General features: G+C 37.8%; 2 protein-coding genes across 19 annotated transcripts in view; one reads left to right on the forward strand and one right to left on the reverse strand.

The window, feature by feature from the left end:
- Positions 1–1589: 1589 nt before the first annotated feature.
- On the reverse strand, positions 1590–17479 carry LOC140733113 (ADP-ribose glycohydrolase OARD1-like). 16 transcript variants are annotated; one of them, XM_073055974.1, is made up of 7 exons: positions 16285–16405; positions 14780–14841; positions 7739–7802; positions 6775–6934; positions 4760–4818; positions 3869–3981; positions 1590–2129 (listed from the first exon to the last, which is right to left on the reverse strand). In XM_073055974.1, the coding sequence occupies exons 1-7, from the start codon at positions 16330–16332 to the stop codon at positions 2027–2029; spliced, it is 609 nt and encodes a 202-aa protein (XP_072912075.1). In that variant the 5' UTR covers positions 16333–16405; the 3' UTR covers positions 1590–2026. The 16 variants fall into 16 exon arrangements, with proteins under 16 accessions (XP_072912075.1, XP_072912076.1, XP_072912088.1 ...); XM_073055975.1 differs by having other exon boundaries at positions 7739–7797; positions 16285–16310; XM_073055987.1 differs by lacking the exons at positions 14780–14841; positions 16285–16405 and adding an exon at positions 17342–17479 and having other exon boundaries at positions 6775–6928.
- A 217-nt stretch (positions 17480–17696) lies between these two features.
- Positions 17697–26604, forward strand: part of zc3h6 (zinc finger CCCH-type containing 6) — a 35870-nt gene continuing 26962 nt past the window's right edge. Inside the window, exons 1-2 of one of the 3 annotated variants that reach the window (XM_073055988.1) lie at positions 17697–17917; positions 18012–18166. In XM_073055988.1, the coding sequence (XP_072912089.1) occupies positions 18072–18166 (95 nt within the window). In that variant the 5' untranslated portion in view covers positions 17697–17917; positions 18012–18071. The remainder of the gene's footprint in view (positions 17918–18011; positions 18167–26604) is intronic. The other 2 variants (XM_073055989.1, XM_073055990.1) reach the window with 2 other exon arrangements.

Consider the following 26604-nt stretch of genomic DNA (forward strand, 5'->3'; position numbering starts at 1 on the left):
CTCACACTTTTACCTATGCAAAATCAAGGAATTGATTATGGACTTCACTACAGGCAGGAGAACTCAGAAGAACACACGTCAGTCCTAATTAAAGAGTCAGCATTGGAAAGGGTGTGGCATTGAAAACTGATTCCTGTATAATCAGTGAGACCCAACATAGTTTGGGAGACCGCTTCACCGAGCACTTGAGTTCCATCTGCCAGGAAAAGTGGGATCTCCCAGTGGCCACCCATTTTAATTCCACTTCCCATTCTGATATGTCTATCCATGGCCTCTTCCACTGTCATGTTGAGGCCACACTTAGGTTGGAGGACAAACCTTGTATTCCGTTTGGGTAGCCTCCAATCTTATGGCATGAACATCGATTTCTCAAACTTCTGGTAATGCCCCCCCACAACGCTTCTTCACCATTTCCCAACCCTTTCCCCCCCCCCCCCCCTCACCTTATGTCCTTGCCTGCCCATTGCTTCCCTCTGGTGCTCCTCCCCACTTTTCTTTCTTCCATGGCATTTTGTCTCTTTAACCAATCAACTTCCCAGCTCTTTATTTCATCCCTCTCCCTCCCAGTTCCACCTTTCACCTGGTTGTTCTCTCTCCCCTCCCTCCCACCTTTAACATCTATTCCTCAGCTGTTTTTTGTCCTCTCGGCCTAAAACATCAATTGCACTCGTTTCTGGCGATGTTGCCTAGCCTGCTGAGTTCCTCCAGCATTTTGTGTGTGCTGATTAGAAAGCGTGGGCAGATTCAAGTTCCTACTTTCAACATCTCTGATGGTTGATCCTGGACTCAACACATTTATGCAATTATGAAGAAGGCATGCAAGTTGTTCTACTTCATTCAGAGCTCGACAAGATTTGCAAATTTCTATAGGTGTATGGTGGCGGGCATTCAGACTGGTTACATCAATGCAGAGACAAGTAAACCTGGCGGAGCAGTAAGCTTAACACCAGGCTGCCTCTTGCCTCCAGACCCAATACCCTGATCTTTTCAATCTGCCCTGGCACTTAAATCAGTCAAACAGTGGGTCGTTCCTCACCCTCAGACCTGGGACCTGCTGTTTCAATATGCTCTCAGGCCTGGAGCCTGCCATCTCGATTCAGCCCATACTCATCCTTTCTAATTCGGCTCAGCACTTACGAGGGGTGATTGATATGTTTACGGCCTAAGGTAGAAAGAGTCAATTTTAGAAAACCTAGCACATTTATATTTATAGTCCCCTCCTACATTTACACACTTAGTCCAGCAGTCGTTAAGCATACGGATCTTGGACTTCCAGAAAGTGTCCACAGATGGGTGATTCGTGGAAGTTCATTGCCTAAGTTAGAAGGAGACGAGTTATACAGCTCTCATTACATGCACATGCAGTTCAACTCTTTAAGTGATTATGCAGAAAGTTTGAAGTTAATAATAAAAATAAATGTGCTAGGTTTTCTAAAATTGACTCCTTCTACCTTAGGCCACAAACATATCAATCACCCCTCATAAAACCAACAAGACATGTTTAGGTAAAATGACCTGCTTAAGTGAAATAAAACCGAATCTAAATAACAAATAAAACTATCACCACAATAATTCCATGGCAACAGCAGTTTCAACAAAAAGATTTAATTCTCAAATTTATACAGTAGGGAACATGTGAACAGGGTCATTGACATTGCAAGTCAGAACTCATGCAAAATCAGTTGCTACATTAATAAGTCTCAGATTGAAGAAAATTGAATTGCCTCACATTTCTGATATGAAACTGAACAAAAATGAACTGCCCATCTTTCCCCATAAATGACAATCCATTATTGAAATTATGAGGAGACACTGCATTGAAATTTGTATTTGAATATGATGGCTTTGCTAGCATGGACACTAGGAAACTTAGACTTGCCAATAGAATCAAAAAAATGTAAACCATCAAATAACAGGAATCAAACAGGTACCCAACAAAAATACCTGTCAACATTTTATCCTTACCTTTCCTCAACAGTGAGTAAAGAATACTAATTATAGTGTTGTACATATAACAAAGCTATTCTCACAAAGAGTACACTGTGATTACAATACTTGTGCTCTTAAAGACTTCTTCAATGATCACAGAAACTTTGTCCCACTCCAAGTTGTCCAGGCCACATCCGATCCTGCAGAGTAAATGGCAAAGTTCTTAACAGACCCAGATACTAAGTTAACAAACACATTTTACACATGTAATGAAATGAAAAGCAGTAAGCAAACAAAATAACATCTGCCACCTATTACTGAGCCTCAGAAATATCAGGATAGATAACCACAGGGCTTCTGAATGATGCATGAGATGCTAGCTGAGAAGTGCAGGAAGAGAATTCCACTGCGCAGGGCCAAGTTTCCCACAATTGTGGCCAGTGATAGAGGAATTAAAGTCAGAACAGCAGGTAGCCTGATTCAACTTTAGACAGGGAAGCCAAGTCTGAGGATAGCAACCAGAAAAATCTTCCCATTTTGTTGCAGGAAATCAATAGAATGAAAAAAAACCTCTTGAATCTAAATGTATAAAACAAGTGAGGACATGATGTTTGTTGTATTACCCACTAAGACGATTAAAAATTATGTACCATAGGGACATAGATTTAAGTTAACTGATGGATGAGATAGCAAGGAGTTGAGGTAAAAACATTTTGACCCGAGTGGAAGTATGGAACTCACTGGCTGAGAAACGGGCAGAAACCCTCATCACTTGAGAAGTGGCAACAGACAGAGCTGGGAAGCAGAATAACTTCAATGGCTCATTTTTGACCAAGTAACTTCAATGCCATACTTTTTCCTGATTCTAAGATAACCTTGGATCTTTGGGTCTTAATGGAGTGAAACAAAAAGATTTTAATATGAAATGCTAAAATGTTATGGCATATCTGCCATAACAAAAGACTGACATGACAAGCAGCTCTATTAGCTTTAGCTGTTGTTTCATTACACTTAATTATGCATTCATTACATTCATATCTGTGAACAGAACTACATCTTTAAGGAAAATAAGAAATAACAGAACCAAATAACTCCTGGTGGTTTCTCATTTTGAAATTTTATTTCATCCGACTTTCTTTAAGCTACAATGCTCTTAACTAGTTACTGTTTCACTGCATCATCAGTGCTCAGCCTGTATGAGGGCACCTATCAGCTCTCAACGTGCTGTTATTTTATACATTTTCATTACATTCTACGTTATCACCTTCCTGTGAACAAAATAAGAGTTGCTGGTTCTGAAGAGTTTTTTTAAATAGCCACTATGTAGTCACTTAGTTTGTAGAGAGTGTGATCTTTCTTCGCTATTTTTGTGCATAGTCACATCATCCTGTGAAATACCCATCTCTAGGTCTAATAGTGATACATAGTACTAATGCCTCTAATTCAGTTACTTTCCCCAAACAGCAAGGCTGATGAACACCTCCAACACCACTACCTTATAATTTCCTGTCAGTCACATTATGTACCAACACTCCTGCACCTAGGACATAAAATCAATCTACATACAAGCTATCTTTTATATTTATATTTATTGTGTTTTTCTTTTAAATTACTGTTCTTTATCTTGTTTTTTTGTGCTGCTTTGGATCCGGAGTAACAATTATTGTTCTCCTTTACATTTGTGTACTGAAAATGACATTAAACAATCTTGAATCTTAATATGTCTTTCCTCTTGTCAAAATAACTTTGGAGCCTTATCCTCCACTACCTGCATAACCTGATGGGTGCTTGTGTTCATAAAACTGGCCTCCAATGTATCCTACTCTCCCAAATCTGTTAGGGTTGAGAATAGGCCAGAAAAGATGGACAAACACACACACACACACAACTTAAAGAAACACAATGCTCAAACTAGCAATAAATGTGACCATCATTTTACTTAGGCATTGAGATCTTCAAAATTCCATTAGCCAAGCAGTGGTCCCTCATGGCCTTGAGGCTTTTCTGTACAGCATCATAAGTAGGCTTATCTGATGCCAGCTTTTTGGTGATCTATAAAAATATTCAATCACTCAATATCAGTCAAATGTCCATTAACTATCTACATAGGTAATTATGATCAGGAAGTATAGAAGAAAATATTTTCTAGGAATTGTATGCAAATAAATTGAACCACCTAGAACCACTAGCAAAATTAAGTTAACAGGCATCAAGAAAATTCTCATTAAAACATTCAAAACTGTTACAGGCTTGACAGATGCAGGATCATGCACCTTGGTTAGCTATCTACACCTAGTGGTCACAGCTTTAAAAAGGGAGCTAGCCATTAAGAATAGTGATTTTTTGGAATTCTTTACCCAAGGCCTATAGAGCCTCAGTTTAGGATATCCAAGAGATAAATTTTAGATATTAATGAAATGAAAAGATACGAAACCGAGACAGGAAAGTAACATTGTTGTAAAAGGATTAGCTGCGGTCATATTGAATAGCAGGAGAGGCATTACCCATTTCTGTTCCTATTTGTTTAAATTAACACTTGAATATCATATTTGTAAATAGGAGTTGGGCCTTTGAGGATTTGTTTAAGTCTGGAATGAATCTTAGCTAACTTAGCAGTAAATAATTTTTAAGAGGGATTACGGTTTCATCTGATTAATATATTGAAGAATCTTCAGCATCTCCAGGTTATTACAACTCAGAGAAAATAGAGTATCAAAAGGAACACAATGAAAATATCTACATTTCCAAATTATTCTGCATCTTACCAAGATACCTAAATAAATTAAGATCTCTGTTCACAACTGATTAATAAAAAAATTAGATCAATTACCAAATAATAGATGCACCTCTGATCTTTCTTTAGCACTGCAACATCCCCAATTTTTTTCTCTGTAAAGAAAGATACCCGTTAAATATCATTTTTTAGCTAATGTGAATTAAATGAACCAACATGAGTGAAATCATATTACGTGAGCAGGTACGAGTTTGACTCCCATAGGTTTTAATAGTGGCATCCATTTTCAATTTTGTTATAAAACTTTCCACTTTCTGTATTATGATTGTTCAACACAGTTCAACACAAATTGAGATAGTATTGAAGGCACATTTATTGTGCAGATGAAGTAGTACAAAAGTAAACTGGAAATTAGTATTGAAAGAGAACGTTGGAAGTACTCAGGTCAGGTTGTACAAGTGAAAGCAGATTTAACATTTTCCATCACTAATAAGATAAAGATGTACTTTTAATTGAAATGAAGTTATTTATCTCCATGCATTATACTGGAGTCCTATTTTATAGTGTACAATCTTAAGTGAATTATTAGCAAAATATTTGAAGCTTTTAACCTATCTTAAATGAATTAAGCAATTAAGAGTCACATATGAAATTCACATTTGGGAATACACATATCCAACAATAACATGTAACACTTCTTATAATGGGTCTGAATGAGTCAGTCAAGCTAAGATTTAGCAAAAGTTTCCTTCTATAAACCTCATGAATGAAATCTGATATACATCTTTGAATGGCTTTTCCTTCTCTTTTACTTTAGATTTATAATACATTCGGCTTGGTATATGGTGGAGATACCAAAAGTTTTTGTAAATTATTATGCAAGTCAAATAAGTCATAAAGCTATAGAGTTTTTCAGCACAGAAACAGGACCCTAGGCTAAACCTGTCCATGCTGACCAGCCACAGCCAATTCCATATCCCTGAGCCTGGCCCATATTCGATGAAACCTTTCCTCTCCTTGTACGTGTCCAAATGTCTTTTAAACCTGTGCTTGTACCTACTTCTACCACTTCCTCTAGTTCCATAAACCCTCTATCTCCTGTCCTCAATATCCTTGTGAATCCTTTTCCAATCTTTCCAGCTTAATGACATTCTTCCTATAGCTGAGCAATCAGGACAGTATTAATTAGTATTAGGTTAAAACTCCAACTCACTCTCTCACCTTCTCCAGTGGGCATCTATTCCTCTTACCAAAAGAGATGTTAAACTATGATCTTTCCAAAGTAACCAAAACAGCGCAGCGAAGGGCTCAAACTCTATTTTTTTGACATTCAGAATCTACTTCAGCCTTGTTAAAATTAATAAATCTTGTACTGCCCACTAAACCAATAATAAGCCCACTTCCTTTTAGTTCCTCAATTGTAAAATTTGATTTCATAATGCAACACGTTTTACATAGGAAGCAAATTATTCAAATTACTCAGAAATTACTTCTCCAAATAACTACTTTCTGCTACAGGTTAACAGAACTCACAATGCTGAAATGAAATCCCAATGAATGTCTGTCTTTCCAATGTTCATTGAACTATTTTCAGTTATGTTTTTTGATTAATTCAATTTCCAGTATTTTGCATTTCACTTTTTTGTTTGCTTTGCAATTTCTGAATGAAGAATTCAAAACTATCCAGGCAATCCCTATTGTACTTTCAGAGAAATTCAAAATAATTATTTTTAAAAATTCGAGGTAAAAATGTACTATCATTTATCATGTGGTTAAGATAGTTGGGACTTGTATAGTAGACTTAAAGCAGAAACTTTAGGAGAACCAAATGAAAAAAGATTTTATGCAGTTAATGTTACCAATTAGTGATAGAGGTAAATAAAAACAATACCAACATTTAACAGTTTAAAAAGTGTTTCAAAAAAGTAAGGATTTTAAAGAAACAAGAAAATAAAACATGAGATTAGATTGAGAATTAACATGGAGCATCTGAAATATCACTATTTAACTGACTTTAGAAATATGAATTAACTAAATAGATCTGAGAAAAAAGGGAAAGCCTGTCTATTCCTACGATGAAAGGTCATTTCAAATAATACCAGTTTTCTTACTCTGATTCTGCAACTCCTCGACACCTCCATATTTCCACTTGAACCAGACTGCTATTCCTGCCTCCATGTCACAATCTTCGCTGATGCAATGTGCCAGTGCATCCTTTTCTGGGCATGAGAACAGATCACCTTGCACATAACAGATCTTAAAGCCCTGTAGCTACCAATGAAAAGACGTTGTTAGATGTTCAGAGCACTTAAAATTGTTCCTGCTCAATGTCTTATTTTCAGATGACTACTTTTTGACTGAGACAACTCCATGTATTTTTCAAAACCTTTCAAAAGGAAAACAAAACCAGCAGAAATAGAGAAAGGCTGTTCTGATCACTAATTTTAGACAGCATATTAATTTGGTACTACTAATTATAAAACCATTTTGGATCACAGGGGCATAATATTTGGCAGCTACAGATACTTACGAGAATAGATTAAAAGAACACTTCAACGTTTCTTCATTCAAATCCTCTTAAAACGGTTTTAGAATAGTATGTTCCTTCTTTACTGTACTTTTACATATTTCAATTCAAAATACTAGCACGTTTTAAAAGCTGAAAATGATGTGGAATGATCAAGCATACACAATTAGTGGCCTTCATGGAGAAAGTACAGATCAGTCATGGGAGGGGGGCAAGAGGAGAGGGGTGCTGACACGATGCATTTGGAATCACATTCTTGCTAGATCAGATGAAGACAAACAGTTAGTACAACAATATTACAGCGCTAGCAACCCGGGATCAATTCCGCCGCTGTCTGTAAGGAGTTTGCACATTCTCCCCGTGACCGCATGGGTTTCTTTCAGGTGCTCCGGGTTTCTCCCACATTCTAAAGACATATGGGATAGTAAGTTAATTGGACACATAGGAGTAATTAGGCCAGAAAGGCCTCTTACCATGCTGTATCTCTGAACAATAAAAAACAAAAATATGGATCATGCAGTGAATTGGTCAATGGGATCCATACTTACATTGCCCTCCAGTGGCTTGTCTGCAGAACTAGCCATTTTTTCTTTTTCTTTCTGTTCGTCTGTCCTTCATTAAAAGGCAAAGTAAAAATTTTGTTAACTGATTTATTAATTGTTATTTTCTATTATATCTTTATAGTGTCATCCTCAACTTTAGTCAGAAGGCAGGTAGATTCAATTAATATGCAAGAGACTTGAACTTAACATCTAAATTGTTACTTTAGAATTGTACTGAGGCTGTTCTAAACTGTAAGAGGGAATTGCTTTTAGCTAAAATTCAGAATTAGAGTTGAGGGTCCATTCATGCTCTTGCTAAATTTATTTTGAAGATAACCAAGGAGATTCTAGTTTTGTTAGAGCAAACACGAGGAAATCTGCAGATGCTGGAAATTCAAACAACAACACACACAAAATGCTGGTAGAACACAGCAGGCTAGGCAGCATCTATAGGGAGAAGCGATGTCGACGTTTCGGGCCGAGACCCTTCGTCAGGACTAACCGTTTTGTTGTTGCTTTACCCCTCAACCAATCTGACAAAAAAAAAATCAGGTTAGCATTGTGGGATCTTTCTGCACACATCTACTACTTGGGCTATCAACTTCTTTCTAATATCCCGAGACCCACTCTATTATACTTTCGTCTTCTGATCATCCGGGAAGAAAACTATAGTTTTACGGATAAAATTTTTTTTTTTTTTTTAAAAACTGATCTACTATTTTCCCTTTGTAGAGAGACAAAACAATAGTATCTGTTTCAGACACTATGAAAACTTCTGCATGGTAAGATATAACTACGTTATCCCATCAGATTTTTTATTTTTTATTTTTATTGAATTTTTTGAAATCAACAGTAACAAATGCATTTTCTTCCCAATAGTCTTTCAGAAGCTATTTTAGTTTGATGTATTTTGTTTACTTTGCAATTCTGCTTCTGAACCATAACCAGTATTGTTGCTTCATTGCCTTCATCCTCCAATCGAGCCAGTCTCCTATTAACAACACTTTTCTGAAAGCACTGCCATCTGTCCTCACCTTGTATTATTTCCAGTAACTGGCTCCCTATCTACAATTTTCTTTATAGCCCTTTTACTCAGTCTTTAAAACTTATTGCTTATTGTAGCCTATACAAGACTCCAAATGGAAATACAATGGCTGCCCATGAAGCCACACAATCACTTCCACAGTAAGATGGTTCATTGAAACTAATCCTCTTAAATCTTCAAATAATGTCATAAGCAAACTTTCCATATTCATTAGTCTTTTCACATCCTACGTTATTTTCCAATCTAGCATAAACTAACCAATAAGATTCCTCTCCACACCATTTGGGCTATGCAGCCTGTTAATTATCTATTATTACAAAATAAACCAACCACCTTTTTCTGCTCTGTTTTATTATTCTTGCACTTCCTTTAAGCTCCCTTTGACAGCAGGAATTCTTGCAGCTAAGGGAACCAGAATACCTACAGCATCATGAAAGGAAGCTCTGTATTGGATCAGCTCCCCTCCCATGTGTTTGTTCATTTGTTTTTGGCAAAGTTGGCATTTATTGACTATCTCCAATTACCACTGAATCGAAGCAGCTGTTAAGATGCATTTGGAATCACATTCTGGCCAGATCAGATGAAGACAGCAAATAAGATTTTCACCAATCATAAGGACTCATTATCAAGGAGCTTGTACATTTTAATTTAATTGCAAGTTTTTCCAACTAAATTCCCTTTCTGCTACTGTGGAATGCACAACTGTCTCTTGATCAATAGCCCAGATCTGTGACTGTTAGTCCAGCAGGAAATTAATCACTATTCTACTGCTGCCCACACCTATTATTCCACTGTTCCACATCTTGTCCATAGTTTAGTTACCTTATAATATACAGTACAAGGCAAGCTATGGGCAAGAATTATCAGCCAATTTAACAGAGGAAAATGATGTACATGAAGAAGTCCAGAGCACAAAAAAAGGACCAGAAAAACATTCTCAAAAGCTCAATACTTATTTAATCAAACTATAAACAATGCTAAGGGATATTCACTAAATAAATTCTGTACTACCAAAGTTAAAGTGAAATTTAGGAAATTATAATCTATGCTTATGCAAATACTCTTATGGCAACTAAATTATTAGGAAGGCCATAAAGCATAGGTTAACTCAATCTTCACAATCTGGAACTTCATAACCAGCTTAGCTTTCAGTGTGCATATTTTATCATAATTTATCATTAACTTTGCAAATACTTAGTTTTTACAGCTGAAGCATTCATTTCCATCACTGTGGGAAAAATGCAAAAGCCTTGAATCACACTGGATGTCAGAGTATTACTTGGAAGTCCAAATGACACCACACAAAGACCAGGGAGCACTGCATAAAGGCTGGCGGACAGCTGCAACAATCACAAAAGTTTAAACCACTCCTTAATGAGTAGCATTAATAGAAAAGTCAGCAGCCATTCATAGCACTCACAAAGAGGCTGAATAGCTTTTGAATACCTCTGGTGCTTTTTAAAAAAAGAGACATGCAACAAGGAGAACACAAATACCAATGTTTTACCAAAAAAGCACAATGAACTCCTCAAAAGAGAACGGGAAAAATTCCACATTCCCATTAGAAGGAAAATCACAAATGCAGCCTTCGAAATATGGCATCGGCAAGTTATGAGTATAGTGACTTTATAGGGAATGCTAAGGCATTTTAAATTCCTTATACAGTAACTACACTGTAAAATCTTTTTATGGCTTTAAGACTCTTTACGATGCCTTACGGCTTAGAGCAGGAGGTAAAGGGACCTCTTGGTTAATGACAGTGTTCCATGGCATAAAAAAGGTTGGGAACCCCTGGTTTAGAGTTACTACATAAATGCAAATTTGCCCTTAATCTGTGCTCAGTAATATTATTAGAGAGTACAATGTTATTCCTTTGATGGCCTGCACCAGAGTCTGACTTAAGAACATGAACAACAATCAGATTCTTGACAAGCAACACACACAAAATGCCGGAGGAACTCAGCAGGCCAGGCAGCATCTATGGAAAAGGTACAGTTGACGCTTTTGGCCGAGACCCTTCGGCAGGGTACCTGCCGAACTTTTTCTCCCCATAGATGCTGCTGGCTTGCTGCATTCTTCCAGTATTTTGGGTATGTTACTTGGATTTCCAGCATCTGCAGATTTTTTTGTTTGTAATTAGATTAGTTCTGCATTTTTAATTTCCCCCTCAATTGTATTTTAAATTACCATCTAATTTTCCACATTTTGTTTAGTTTCATCACGTTTTCATAGCACTTTTTGTCTTCTATATACACATCTGGTTATCCAGAAGACTTTCAAAACAGACCCAAGAGTACAACAGCAAATGTTTTTCCAGTCTACTTTGGTTTTAGCTCTATATTCCCTTTTTCTGACACAGCAAAATAAGACCAAACTAGACTTGTTTCAGTCTAACTGACAAAACAAAAAACTTATTGATCACAACCAGATTCCTTAATCTTACTTTCGCTATTACTCCTTCACTATCACTGCTTTACACAATATGTTTGTTCACTTCAACAGTTACCTGCCTATAGCTGGGGGGCCAGAATATCCCAGGTGTGGTCTCATCAATGGTTTGTACAGTTGTAATATGACATTCCAACTATAGCAATCAATTATTGACTCACGAAGGCAGGCATGCTAAACGTTTTCTTCACCACCCTGTCTGTGTCGCCACTTTCAGGGAATTAAGTACCTGTGTTCCTATATCTCCCTGTTCCTCTCCAACTCCAGGGCCCTACCATTTACTATGCAAATTCTTCTCTAGTAATACTGAGCAGAATGCAACATCCCGCATTTGTTTGGTCAACCAAGATAAGCATACGTCCTCAGCTCAGTGACTTGTTCCACCACACCTTCCGTAAAACAATTTTAATTTCTCCCTCCAGCACCACTCAAAGCTCAGATCCCGAGCAAGGGCAAAGTGTGACATGGCATGTAATTCTGCAATTACTAACTTATGAGATAAATCTACTCCCATTTACCATCTTAGCTCCCTTCCCCTTTTCTTGCCTGCCCTGACAGCGTATCAGCCATCTTAAGTACCAACACCTGACTACTGGTTTTAGATATGTGCATCAGATATAAATTGAAACATAGTGAAATGCATTGTTTACATTATCAACTAACACATCCAAGGATGACTTGGGGGAACTCACAAGTGTTTCCACACATTCCAGCATTAACATAGCATGCCCACATGTTCAACAGAACAACACAAGCCACAACAGGAGAATAGCGAAACAAGAAACACACTCATACACACACAAGAAGAATGGAGAGGGGAGCAGATTCTGCTCAAACCTGCACTACAAGTCAACAAAATCAAGGCACAATGCCAATTTCCTATCTTATCCTCATATCCCATCATTCCTCTAATTTACAAAAGCCTTTTTTTAAACCAAAGCATTATTATAGTTATTAATTGCTTTATTAACTTTGCCCAGTCATTATCAATTAACAAGGAAATAAGAAAATTTCAAGGGTATTGATGGGTACAGTTCAAACAGAACCAGCTCCACCTCCTCAGGAAGTACCTGACAAAAACCATTACGACATTGTTCTATTAAAAACAGTACCAATCAGGATATAGAAGCACCAATAAATTAAGTTCTGAGTAACAGAATCTGATCATCTACACCATTACGACTATCACAATGCACAAATATGGTCATAAAACTAATCTTTGCAGCTTTTCATAACTTTCACATTTGTTTGCTGGAAATTATCATCTTTTCACACAAAATCTAACCTTTAATATTAAAATAAAATCTTAAAGTGAAATCGAGGTTGAGGGAGTATCTAATGTTTAAGTAAGTGAATGTCTGTTATCAGGCCTCTACTATATGAGCTGACGTATTAAGCATACAACCAAGGGTAAATCTTGGGCAGCAGGAGAAAATCATCAACATAAAAAAATAAATGTGTTGCCTTTCTATTAATAATTTACTGAATGGAACAGTTGACTTCCTCTATGATGTCTTGAATTCCTAGTTAGAATTAGCAAGGTTGCCAAAAAACACAGATTAACAGGCTCTGTAGCTAAGAATTCACAAGACAATCAAGATTAGGAAGCCAAGAGACTTAAAGAAAGCATATCGAACACAGATCGCAGAAAAGTTCATGCATTTTTTAAATCAGCGATTCCAGCTTAAAACAATAGAATTATTAGCCTTGCCAAGACTCATAAGTAATTTTTGGTTAAAAAGTGGGTAATAACTGGTTAAAAACTAGAACTATTTGCAGCCATAATACCCTTGAATAAACTTCTTGTACTCTGAAGACGAACTCTTGATTTCACAACAACATCATGGCCCTTGGACTTTATTGTGTATCTGCACAGCACTAACACTATGTTCTGTATTCTGTTACTGCGTTTCTACTTCAAAGGACTTATGTTTTTAGTTCATACCAAAATGGAGTAGAATTAGGCCATCAAGTCTTCTCTGCTACTCCATTATAGCTGATTACACAACTCTTGCCTTCTCCCAGTAACCATCGCTGCTCTTACTAATCAAGAACCTCCACATTAAATATACCCAAACGACACTGCTTCAGCAGCCATCTGCAGCAACGAATTCCACAGATTCACCACCCTCTGGCTAAAGAAGTTCCGCCAAAGGGATGTTTTCCTATTCTGAGGCTGTGCCCTCAGACTCCTTCTCTATCCTCTCCACATGCATTCCATCCACAATAAGTTTCAATGAGATTCCCCCACCCCGTCCACCACACACATTCTTCTAAACTCAAGTACAGGTCCAGAGCCATCAAACCCTCGTCATGTTAACTCCTTCATTCCTGGGATCACTCATGAACCTCCTCAGACCACTCTCCAATGCCAGTAAATCCTTTCTTAGATAAGGGCCCAAAACTTCTCACAATACACCAAGCGCGGTCTGACAAAAGTCTTATAAAGCAAAGATGTGCTATTGAGGCTTTATATTCCAACCCTCTTGAAATGAATGCCAACATTACATGCTTTCCTTACCACTGACTCAAACTGCAAGTTGACCTTTAGGAAATCCTGCAAGTCCCTTTGTACCTCTGATTTCTGAATTTTTGGCCCATTTAGAAAGCAGTCTAAATCTTTATTTCTTCTACCAAAGTGCATGACCATACACTTCCCTACACTGTATTCCGTCTGCTGCTTCTTTGCCTGTTCTCCTAAACCGCCTAAATCCAGCTGCAACCTCCCTGCTACTACAACAGTAACTGCCTGTCCACTTATCTTTGTATCGCCCACAAACTTGGCTCTAAAGCTATCAATTCTATCATCCAAATTGTTGATACATAACGTGAAAAGAAATGGCCCTAACTTCATTCCCTGCAGAACACTACTATTCACCAGCAGCCAATCAGCAAAAGACCCTTTCATTCCTACTCTTTGCTTCCAGCCAGTCAGCCAATATCTTTTCTGTAATACCATGGGCTCTCATCTTGTTTGGCAGCTTAATGTGCAGCACCTTGTCAAAGGCTTTCTGAAAATCCAAGTAAACAATATCCAGTGACTCTTTGTATATATCCTGTCTGTTATTTCTTCAAAGAATTCCAACAGATTTGTCAGGAGAGATTTCCCTTGAAGAAAACCATGCTAACTTTGGCCCACTATATCACATACCTCCAAATACCCTGAAACCTCGGCCTTAATAATGGACTCCAACATCTTCCCACCAACTGAAATCAGGCTAATTGGCCTATAATTTCCTGTCTTTTTTTTTGCCTCCCTCACTTCTTAGAGTGGAATGTAACTTGCAATGAGCCTCTGGAGCCATTCTAGATTCTTGAAAGATCACTACTAATGCCTCAATCTCTTCAGCTACCTTTCAGAACCCTGGGATCTAGTCAATCTGGTCCATTACCCACTCTTGCTTCTACTTTTTATACATCTGAAAAGCTTTTTGTATCTTTATATTATTGAAATTATCTGTATGCCCAACTTGCAAAACCAAGTTTTTCCATAGTATTTCAGTACATGTGACAATAATAAAGCACGGTTGGAGATATTAAACTTAGACAGCTACCACCACAGGTGAGACTCAAGAGACTGCAGATGCTGGAAGGTCTCGAGTAGTTCAGGCAGCATCTGTGAAGGAAATTAACAGCTGACATTTCAGGTCAAGGCCTTCTAGAAGACAGTGGTCAATATTATGTTCAAACAGCAGACTGATAGATTTGTGAAGACTTAGTCAGATGAACAATTAGTTCATGGAAAGGTAACAAACCACACAGAAGTGGGGTATTTCATTCATTGAGTCTGTAGTGCAGCTGTTTAAGAGCAGACCAGCTCGTCCAACTCCTCTATCCTTTCTTGTGAGCTCTACTTTTTTTGTATTTTAAATACATTGAGTCTGAATGCCATAACTCAATTCCCCAGGCAATTTCATTCTGCATTCTATTTTTTTTCCAATTTATAAAAAGCAATTAGTCAAAACATTTTCATTCTTACACTTTTTCACAGGATGCAGTCTGATCTGTTGAGCATTTCTTGTTTCGATCCTAACTAACCAGACCTGCTGTCATTGCAATTTAAGCTCCCCTTTACTAATTGACTGTTTTTACCTCAGAGCAGGGGTTTCCAACCTTTTTTATGCCATGGACCAATACTATTCAGCAAGGGGTCCGTGGACCCCAGGTTGGGAACCCCTCTTAGACTGATCCTTACCCTTTACCTTCAAATTCTAATCTGTTTTTGTTGGCATAGTGGACGGAGTAACAAGGACTAGAACATTGATAATCCGAATATTTAATATCCACATAAATATTTAATCAAAATGCAGGCCATTTGGTAATGAAAAATACTCAATACCACTGACTGTACTCACACCTCTGATTCAGTTTAGTACGGGCTACTGAATTTTGTTGGCACTTCGAGCATAGTTTGGACAAGGCATCCTTCCTGACAATTTAATAACCAGCACATTTTGCATGTAGTTAGCATTAGTAACTTTGCAAATGACTTGTCAATTGTAAAAGAAACTCGATCTCCATTTTCAGGAATAGGAGAGCTCATAAGAAAACAAATATTTTTGTATTACAATCTTTACTATAAATCTTGGGAAATTAAGCCAGCAGTGAAGTCTGAGCAAAAAACCAGAAATACCTACTTTTTTTTTGCTTATTGGAGCAGAATTAAATAATAGCTATAAAGCCAAGACGACATGATTTTTGAATGATTGTATAATTTAACATCTACCCAAAAAGGGCATCGAGGTTCTCAAGCAACACGTTCACCATGCAAGGGAAGTCTGATTGATGATAAACTATATATAAAAAAAAGCTGTACAATGAAAATTAAAAGTGTTAAACCGTTTACAAGTTTGATGTTCTTAAAACTACCCAGAGGGCTTCACGAGGTAAATGAAGTGGGGCCAGTGAAAGTGAGAATCACAGACATCTTAAGGGGAGGGGTTAACGAAAATGAGCTGTGATTGTATTTTGGGCTATTTTTGTTTAAAAGTATAGCAAATAGTGAAGGCGTTGCTCAATATACAGCAGGATAACGCAAACAGCGGCAAATAAAATTTACCCTCTCAACATTTGTGCGTATGGGGAAAAGGGAGATGTCGATCTTCATTGTGCAATAGCTGTGTAATCATGTACTTGCGTCTTCCTCAAACACATTTGGCCCTCTCTCATCTAGAGATGTGCTTTTTGTTAATGGAAGTAAATAATCTGGCGCGTTCCTTTTGTCACTAACAAAAGGAATATTTGCGGGGCGGGGGGGGGGGGGAGAGAAAAGAAAGAGAATCGATTCACAGAACACGAGAAATGCTCCTGCCTCTCGAATCCCGAAATTAACACTGCTTAGACAGATCAATTACATTAGGTGAAGTGATCTTACACTACCCTTCGGTGGCAAGGCTGCGAATTGAAATCGTCTACTTCGAGCCGCTTCCTGCCGGCGCCATTTTGTTAGCACAATGACAAAGCGTCACCCGACTCGCATCTTACACAAAAACACAGCTCGCAATCACCAGCAAACTGCAACTCGCTATTCTTTGTTTTTTAAAAAAAAAAGAGAGAAAAGAAAGAGGGAGATGCACAACGACCTAAGACGCACGGATAAACACACTGAGTGGCCACTTTATTAGGTACACCTTGGAACCCGGTGTGGTCTCCTGCTGCTGTAGCCCATCCACTTCAGGGTTCGGCGAGCTGTGCGCTCGGAGATGCTCCTCTGCACACCGCTGTTGTAACGCGAGGTTATTTGAGTTACTGTCGCCTTCCTGTCAGCTTGAACCAGGGAGGCCATTACCCTCTGACCTTTCTCATTGACAAGGCGCTTTCGCCCACAGAACTGCCGCTCGCTGGAGGTTTTTTGCTTCTCGCACCACTCCCTGTACACCCTAGAGACTGTCGTGCGCGAAAATCCCAGGCGGTCAGCAGTTTCTGTGATACTCAACCCACCCCGCCTGGCACCAACGATGATGCCGCGGTCAAAGGCACTTAGATCACAATTCCGCCCCATTCTGATGTTTGGACTGAACATCTTGACCATGTCTGCATGCTTTTAAGCATTGAGTCGCTGCCACATGATTGGCTGATTAGATATTTGCATTAACGAGCAAGGCAGAGAGGTGTACCTAATAAAGTGGCCATTGAGTGCAAGCCGGAGAGTCGCTAGTCCCGCCCCCGCACCGCCATCACTGCCGGAGATATCAGTCCGCGCGGAGCGGTTTGCGGGCCTATTTTCTTTTCCAGAAGAGTCCTCCGACCTCGCTGTCAACCCAACCTGCTACCGGAACTCTACGTCAGGCGTAGGCGGGGACCAGAGGCTGATTGACATGCCGTCAATCAGGCGCTGGGCCACCCTCCGCTTCTGTGAGTGGCGGCGGCGGCGTCAGTCAAAGGCGGCCCGCCACTAGAAGCGGGCCGGGGGCGGGGCCGGGCGCCTAGTGGGTTCGGTTGCGACTGGGCGCGGGGCTCATTTGTTTCCTCTCTTGTAAAATCGGCAAAGAACCCTGTTTCCGTCGCTGCACTAGAAAGCATCGAGCGCCATGTTTGTGAGGAGTAACCACAGCGTGTGAAAATTTTCCTTTTCTTTTTTTGTTGCTCTCGCCAACCAATATCACCAAGAACAAAACCGACGGAAAAAGAGGGGTATCAAACTCTTTAGAACCAATACGCAAACAGTTTAACCAAATAAGAACTCGCGTAAGGTTGAACGCTCTTGTGTTTTTTTTGGAAAAAGAAAAAATACTGTACTCTCATCAAATTTATCGTGAGATTTTTATTTATTTTTTTTATCAACAGTCACACCAGCAACGTCTCTGTTGAGACTTTCTCCAGTCTTGTACTGTTTGTGTGGGGAAAATGGCTTTTGAAAGCCTATTCTCCAACCCCCCAAACCCAGTTGACAAAAATGATGTTCTAAATATGACAGAATCTGAGCTTGCAGGGAACGAAAGGTCGAGTAACATTCTTGTATATCAACAGTTCTTAAAAATTAAGTTTTAACATTGCCATTCTCTCGCTCTCGCTCTTTCTTTCTCTACCTACTTTAATTTTAACTTTGTTTCCGGGGAAAAATTAGCTCCTGGGAGGTGAATAACTATACAGTTCGTATTTCTCTTTTTTTAACAGTTTTTTTAAAAATGTATGCTGGGTAGGGCTTTTCTCCTTTTTAAAATAGATATAAACAGTTGTGCATGCTTGGCTTTTTTAAAAATAGATAAAACAATATTCATTTGTCCATTTTTAAAACACCTCATCGTGGTAAGTTTTCAAATAAGTGAGTTTTTCCGTTGAGGGGGGGAGGGAAAGAGCATTTTGATTTACTATGTAGTAACGAGATTGAATTGTTTTGTCTATTCTGGGTCGATGAAGCCTCTTCTCGAAGTCGGGGTGGATCCGGTTTCATGTCGTCTCATCGGATTAGATCCTCCATTTTGGCAGTGAACCTTTATGTAAATCAATGGCGTGACCGACATGTTAAACTTGCAGCTTGTTGCCACGCTGAAATACCCATGAGCACAGAGAAAAGAAGTTCCTGCCTCCCTCCCCAAACGTAAAATTTCCAAAAGGAAAACAAACACTACCTAAACACGGTTTAATTTGGGGAGAACTAAAGCGATCCGACTGTTAACCTTGAATTGTTTACTCCCAGACTCGTCGCATTAAATTTATCGCAGGGCTATTTATAGGATGCCCCGAAAGCAGCATTGGTATTGTTCCTTTTTGTTAGGTTTATTACAAACGGGGAAAGCCTTCAGCAAGCAACCCTGTAGCAACAAGAAAACTATTTAAAAATAATCGGTTTAAATAACTCGCGTCGTTTTTTAAGTATATATGCAGATAGCTGTGTTGCTTTCACGTTCCCCGTGCTGTAGACATCTGGCAGTTTGATTTAGGTATTTTGTGTTCAGTACATTTGCTTTTGTACTACACGGTGTGGGCTACTGGAACCCAGTAGCATAAGTCATTAAGTAACTTTGATTCTCGAGCCTTTCCCTTCTCACCTCCCTCTCTTGTAAACGATACATGAGATTCAGTGAGTATTTTTCACTTTAAACTTAAGTTTCAAATGTGAGCAGTTTTCCCAGTGGTGCAGTTGAGTAGCTTCATTGTAGTCATTGCAGAGAAAGTAAGTTGACTTCATTTGAGAATCTTGCATTGTTTGAATATGGCATTGGTAATGTAAAAGGATAATTGATCTCAATAGTTACCATTTTCAAAACTGCAGCAGAATAGTGTCATTCATGATCTGCATAGACTCAGTAGTCAATGCAGTAAATTCATATTTTATAGAAAGCAAAATACTTAAATGGTGAGCTTGCATGAGTACTGATGTGAATGGTAGGGGAGGATAGTGAAATGTACCTTAAATTTGATTATCTGCTCATGCAGTTTACAGACTTAACATGGTGGGATTTAAACCCTAACTAGATGTTAGTTTCCTTTCCTAGGATTTGTTAGAACATAAAAGCACACTGCACAGGAACAGCCCCTTAGTCCCTCAATGTCTGTGCTGAATTGAATTAGATATATCTAGCTATTGTTCAGCCTTGAAGAACAAACTGCCCTGCCATTATTTAAAAATGCAAATGTTGCATCCTAATTGAGAAAGAATCTGGCTTGATGTGCCTCCAGTCTCATATTTGAATCTTAATGCCCTTTGAGGAGGCTTAACCAGCTACTTGCTAAATAGGAGATCAATGTAATTTGTTCATGCCTCAAGGACATTCCCTTTGTCTTCTGTTTGTCCTTTTTAATTGTATAAAATGTAACATGTTTTTTTAATCATTCACCAGTGTTTCTTCTAAAAGTGAGTAGTGGGGAGGACATTTCCGATATTCGTAGTTGGTATCATTCTGGCTCACTCTGCAAAGTTAGATGGAGTAATGTTAATTTAGGAAAACATTTTTCTCAACCTACTTCCAAGTTTGTAGCCAAATTGTTAGGCCTGCAATAAGAGGTCTTTTTTTATTGAGTTGGATTATAACATAGAATGGACTTCAGCCACTTGTTCAATCAAGTCCACGCTGATAGATTTTCAGCTAGAATATCTGCAAAAATTCCTTTTTAATGGTCCTTCCTGTAGAATTTAACTTAATATATTGTATATTTAAAGTATTTTCACATTGACATTTAAATGAGTTCTAGTGCAGGTATTACATGAAAAAAAATTCAGTTTATAATTGCAATAAAATTGTGGGATTGAACATTGTCAGTAATGGAATAGAGATTAGAAAGTTATACTACTGTAGTAGATTATGGCCATTTTTCCATAATTCTGTTGTATAGCAAGCTAGTTTTTTTAAGAGATAAGTCTGATTGTCCCCTTGTTACTCAGACCAACTAGTTTTACTTCCCTGCTTAAGGATTTTCATTTTTGAGTGCTTCCCAATCCCTTTTTATGAAGATGATGACACCAAATTTCTTTAGCTGTGCCCTTCAACCCAAACTTTTGCCATATTCTCCACATTGAAAACCCCTGGCATAACTTGCTGACCGTTGTATAAAATCATCCAGTAGTGCAGAATTCTAATTATTTGAAAGTGGCCTTGCATGGATTCATAAAACCAATTTCCAAAAACCAATAGTGAACTGACTTTCAGCCTGTTTGCTAAAAATACGGTATTATCAACTCTTGAGATGTCCTTGGCATAGAGAAATTGCCATGACCAACCATTGTAAGAAAATGATAGAGTTTTTGCACTTAGCTCCTTGTGTAATTTTAATGAAATCTGCAATAAAGTTTAACATTAATTCTTCCAAACTAATAATATTAGATCATGTAATCAAAGTCTGGAACATTAGTCATGTATTTAGATGTGAATGATCAAACTGATCTAGTGGATGTAGACTGCAACAAAAACTGTAGGATGGATATTTTCTAACAATTTATGCATTTACAAATGATAAGATGCAAGTAGGAGTAAAATTGGGCCAATCAGCTCATCAAGTCTGCTCTACCATTAGATCATGGTTGATTTATTTTCCTTCTCAATCCCATTCTCCTGCCTATTCCCATGACCATTGACACCTTTGCAAATCAAGAACCTTTTAAGTTTTCCCTAATTCTTTGGTAGAATTAGAATCATTCTATCTTGTTTGCAAAGCATAATGTACATTTAAATATACATTGTCATTAGTATATAAATTTTACATTTACAGATGTGGGTGCCCCTGCCACTTTACAATATGGTAGACTTTGTATCAAATTTTGATGTAGGTTTTAGTGTATGACAATACCACCTGCATCATTGCTCCCATTCAAACTATTTTTGTCTTATTGTTGACTTATCAGATGGCTTGATATTAATAGATATTCGGGCCCAATGCTGCTGAGGAATCTTTACTCATTAGCTTTGTCAGAATAATTTTACCCAGTTCCAATTTGAATGACTTTAAAGCCATTCTTTATTTCATTTATGTACAAGTTGACAACTGAGAGATTTGTAAAGCAGCAGTATTGACGTGGTCTTGATCGAAATTAACACTTTACCTACCCAAAACTTGCTGCCTTATATGCTTTCTTTAGTATAACAACAGATGAAGTAATGAGGTGGCACCACCTGCTTTTGTATGACTTGCTTAGTGGAATCAGTGCATATTCCCAGGAGTGCTTGCCTCCATTGCCTTGACTGCCCACGTAGAAAATTAGCTAGTCACAGATGTGCTTTTGTGATTTGTTGAGCAGTGTAGAAAGGTTAAAGTTTTGATTTGCAAGTAAAGTTTATTTAACTTTATCACATTTCACTGATCAATTCAAGATTTAATGTAATATGCAAGGGCCAGTAAGTTGAATTCCACCATTCCATTTAAATTAATCAGTGACATTCTTTACTAAACTGCTATATTTAATTTGTGTCTTAATTTGTTGAATTCTCATAGTTCTTGGGCAAAAACAGTTGGTCTCAGCATGGAGAAGAGATTCTTTTTTTTGCTTCGGATCCCTGTTGCCAGTATCCCTTGTAATTAGAAGCCTTGCATATTGAGGGCAGAATTAGAGTGGTTGGAATCATTACTTAATGCATCTGACCATTCTTGTGACTAACCGGTCAAAATTGCTTTAAGAGAAATCACTTGAATAGAAACTGGATAATGGCCAGAAGTTTGGAAGTGATACAAGTCTGTTTTCATTGTTGGGGTTAATTGGGGGAAGTTAATGGGAATATGTTGGAAAATAATATGGCTTTGAGTAGGATTAGTGTAACAATGGGTGCTTTTGGTGGTGCTCACTTATTGGGCTAAAGGTCCTGTTCCATGATATATTTCTCTGACTTGGGTATATCTCTTAATGCAGGGGTTCCCAACCTTTTTTATGCCATGGACCAATATCAATAAGCAAGGGGTTTTGTGGACCCCAAGTTGGGAGTGCCTGCCATAATAGAAAATCATGGAAGGATTAAGGGCTGAATCTACTGATTCAGATTAGCACTGCTCTTAAAGCCTCATTGAGTCCCACTGTGCCTTAGACCTATCACCTATACTGCAATAAATGTATGAATACCAAATATATAGGTTTTTTATATATATGGAGAGTTAATTTGTATAATAGCAGTTGCAAATGATAGCACTTTTTATTTCTGATATCCCAATCAGAAAGGTTGCTAACTGACATGCAACTGATGTAGTAGCTTATGCTATCTGATTATATTCCCTCAATTCTTTAAATGAATGTCACTGAATAATGGACACGGGTCAAATAATATTTTAATTGTTCATTTTAACTGTTCATATAGTCATGGAGTTGTACAGCATGGAAACACACCTAACTCAGCCATGCTGTAAATAGATCCATGCATACTATCGCATGAATTTTATTTTGCAGTCCATCAGTTGAAACTGACTCTTGTTTGATCTGTCACCCAATAGAACGGAATGTACTGTGTATACAATATACTGTAAGCTTTAAATTGCTTAGGATTCCTTATAAAATCACGCCATTGTTTGATCACAGTGTACCATATTACAATAAATACACATCAGTATCTGATGTTATCAATCAAATCACCTATCAGAACATATCCTTTTTTTCCACCATTTGCAATATTGAATTCTGAAGTAAATTTTGTTTTGAATGTTTATAGAATGTCTATACCTTTTAAATCACTTCTACTTAAGTTCACAATATTTTTGTAAAGATTTTTTGCATGTAAGGAATTAGGCTGATATTTGTTACACTAATACTAAGGTTGTTGAATGTGCAACAGATTTTTTGTATGCCCAGTAGTAGTCAATTTTTGCTTGTACTTCATATTCCCGCTTTCAGTAATTTTTTGCCTGTATTCCTTGGAGTTTAAGAAACTGAGCATGAACTTGTTCAAACATATAAGATCCTCAGGGTTTGCGAGGTAGATGTTGAGATGTTTACACTAATGGGAAAAGTCAACAACATGGGAACATTGCTGCAAAATAAAGAGCTTGTAATTTAAAACAGGTGTGTAGAAATTTCTTGAAGATAGTGAAGGGGTGGCACGATGGAGTAGTGGTTATCGCAACACTTTACAGCATGCAAGCTGTAAGATCAGTGTAGAATTCCTGCTGCAATTTGTAAGATCAGTGTTCAATTCCCTTTGGCCATGTGGGTTTCCTCCCATATTCCAAAGACATACAAGTTAGGGTTAGTACATTGTGGGCATGTTATGTTAGCACTGGAAGTGTGGCAATGCTTGTGGGCTGCCCCAGCACATCCCTGATGCACATGTTTCCATGTATATGTGACGAATAAAGCTAATCTTTCTGCAGTTTATCCCTGGAGATGGAGTCCAGAGTCTTACAGTCTGCAGTCGTAAATTACAAGTCAAGCAAGTTTGATTTCCTATATTAGCTACTTGGACAATTTTGCCCTGGGTTGCTTCCTTTCTTTTAAGGGCTGAAAGCCTCTGTTTATCAAGTCTGCTAAATTCAAACTCTGACTAGTTGTTCTACCTTTGCCTCAGGTGAGCAAGCCTACATAGTTACTGGAAGAATATTAGTGGTATGGCCAAACGTTAGGGTATATTTCCATGGCAAGATGGTAGATGTGTATATGGACTTCAGTAAGCATTTAATGAGGTCCCATGAGGTAGGCCGATCTAGATTAAGGCACATGGGATCCAAAGCAATCTGGCTAATTGGATCCAAAATTGGCCTAATGATAGGCAGAGAGGCTTATGGTGGAAGGCTGCTTTTTGAATTGGGAGTCTGTGAACAAGGATCCCAGTAGGATAGGTGTTGGGATCCTCATTTATGGTCTATGTTAATGACTCCGAAATGGAACGTAGGAGGTTTTATTAGTAGATTCGCAAATGTGTATATTGAGGCAGAATGTAGATCAGCTAGAAAGTTGAGTAGAACATTGATAGAAGTAATTTATACCTAACAAGTATGAGATTATGCATTTTGGAAAGTCAGATAGAGATAGGACTTAAACAGTAAGTGTTAGGATATTAAGGAATGATGATGAACAGGGGCCTTGTGACTAGCCAATAATTCCTTCAAAGTGGATAGGATAGTTGGGGAGATCACATGCTTGTCTTCCTAGATTTTGAAATGGATTATAAAATGTGGAATGTTAAATTGCAACTTCATAAAACACTGAGTAGGCTTAATATATAAAATTATAACTAGTGTAAATAGGAAAACCATTTTTCTTGGAAGAGTTGGAAACCATAGTGGACACAATGAGGGAAATGAGCTTTGTGTTGTAAATTTTATCTCAGTCTTTGAGGTTCTGGAGGCATGGTCCTGCTGGGTAATTGCCACACCGTTTCAGCATAATTTTTTATTGAATAGTGTACTCTTAAGTATTGCATCCTGTTCAAGTGATTGGATATTGCAGGAGCCCAATCTACAGATTCGAGTCCCTACTGTTTAACTTCATTTCGATAATGGAACACATTTAGTTTACATGTATGTTGTTTCTCCATTTATCTTCTTTGAATTTTACTTCATGGTATAAATTTCATCTCATTTTGTACATCGTCTGACTTACCTGGTTTGCCTGTCACAGGCAATACTTAAGAGTACACTATTCAATAAAAAAATTATTGTGACTTTGATGTTTTGTTCTCAGATCTCTTGCATAGTGGCAGCAAATAAGATTGTGAAAGATTGCACTTCAACCAAAGGATAATCTTCCTTGCTCTCTTGCAGAAGAGAATAGGAAAATACAACAGAGTTGTATGCAGGTCTCTGTTTATTAATGTAGACGTGTAATGAATGAAACTTTGTTTTTGAGCCAATAAATTTTTTCCCTTTGGGATATAGTAGTCACCAGAAAATATGCCAGCTCTCAATGTACATTTCATTTGGAACTTGTGTTATTCAGTTCTTAAGAAGTAAGTACGTTTTGCAGTACAATTCTATTAATACCTAATAACTACGCAGTAGCTGGTTGAATCGTATTTTCAGCATTTCACTTATTGCTAGTAAAGTTGTTGTATGGCACTTGATATTTTGTTTGCCTTTATGCTTAACAATAACTTGGCATAGGACTAGTGAGAACAGAGAAACTATCAGCTACAACAGTCAGGATTTCTTTTATGGAAACAAGTGCAAGATTTGTATAAGCAGTCTGAGGAGATAAAATATATATAATGGAATTTCTAACTTAGAAGTTCATGTACATCTTGCCCACATCACAATTATTTGAGTAATTAACATCAGTCTTTTCAGCCACAGAGGCATCAAGACAAGAATTAGGGCTACCTTTCAGGAGTATAGTAGGCTGACTGAGTATATTAATGGCATGATAGATATAATACAGCTGTTGATAGCAATCAATTTGGCAAGGAAATATATGGATGGAAAAAATAAATATTTGGCGATTCTTCAGTTAATCTTATTTGTTTCTTCACCTTATGTTCTTGGCTGTCAGTTTACACAGAAATGGGCGATGGAAATAAGTAGAAGAAAAAAAATAACTAAGGTTGACTGAAGATGAAAAGAGAATTAATAATCAAATAATGTATTTAATTCATACCTTGTACATGATACAAGTTCTTGTAAACAGACTAAATATTTTCATGTTATGTATTAGTTTCAGGTTGTAGGCATTACAGGCAAGACCCGTATTTATTCTGCATCTCTAATTGCCTTTGGAAAAACATGATAAGCACTTCGTACAACTGCAGGTATGCTGGTGAAGATTGAGGCAATTTGGGAGGGACTTCTAGGATTTAGCCTCGTCATTAATTTAGGAAGCTTAATACACTTCCAAGTCAGGATGATGTGACTTGAAGGAAGTCAGCAAGTGATGCTGCTTCTTTGTTGTACAAGTCATTACTTTGGGAAGTGCTCATTTTGGAATATCCCTGAAATAACCACAGGACATTTTCTTGGATATTATTGTGCTGTCACGATGAATCAGTGGAGGAATTAATGTTTAGCATGGTAGTTGGGATTCAGTGCAGAGGGT

This window comes from Hemitrygon akajei, chromosome 9 (genome assembly GCF_048418815.1).
Source record: "Hemitrygon akajei chromosome 9, sHemAka1.3, whole genome shotgun sequence".
Lineage (NCBI taxonomy): Eukaryota > Metazoa > Chordata > Chondrichthyes > Myliobatiformes > Dasyatidae > Hemitrygon > Hemitrygon akajei.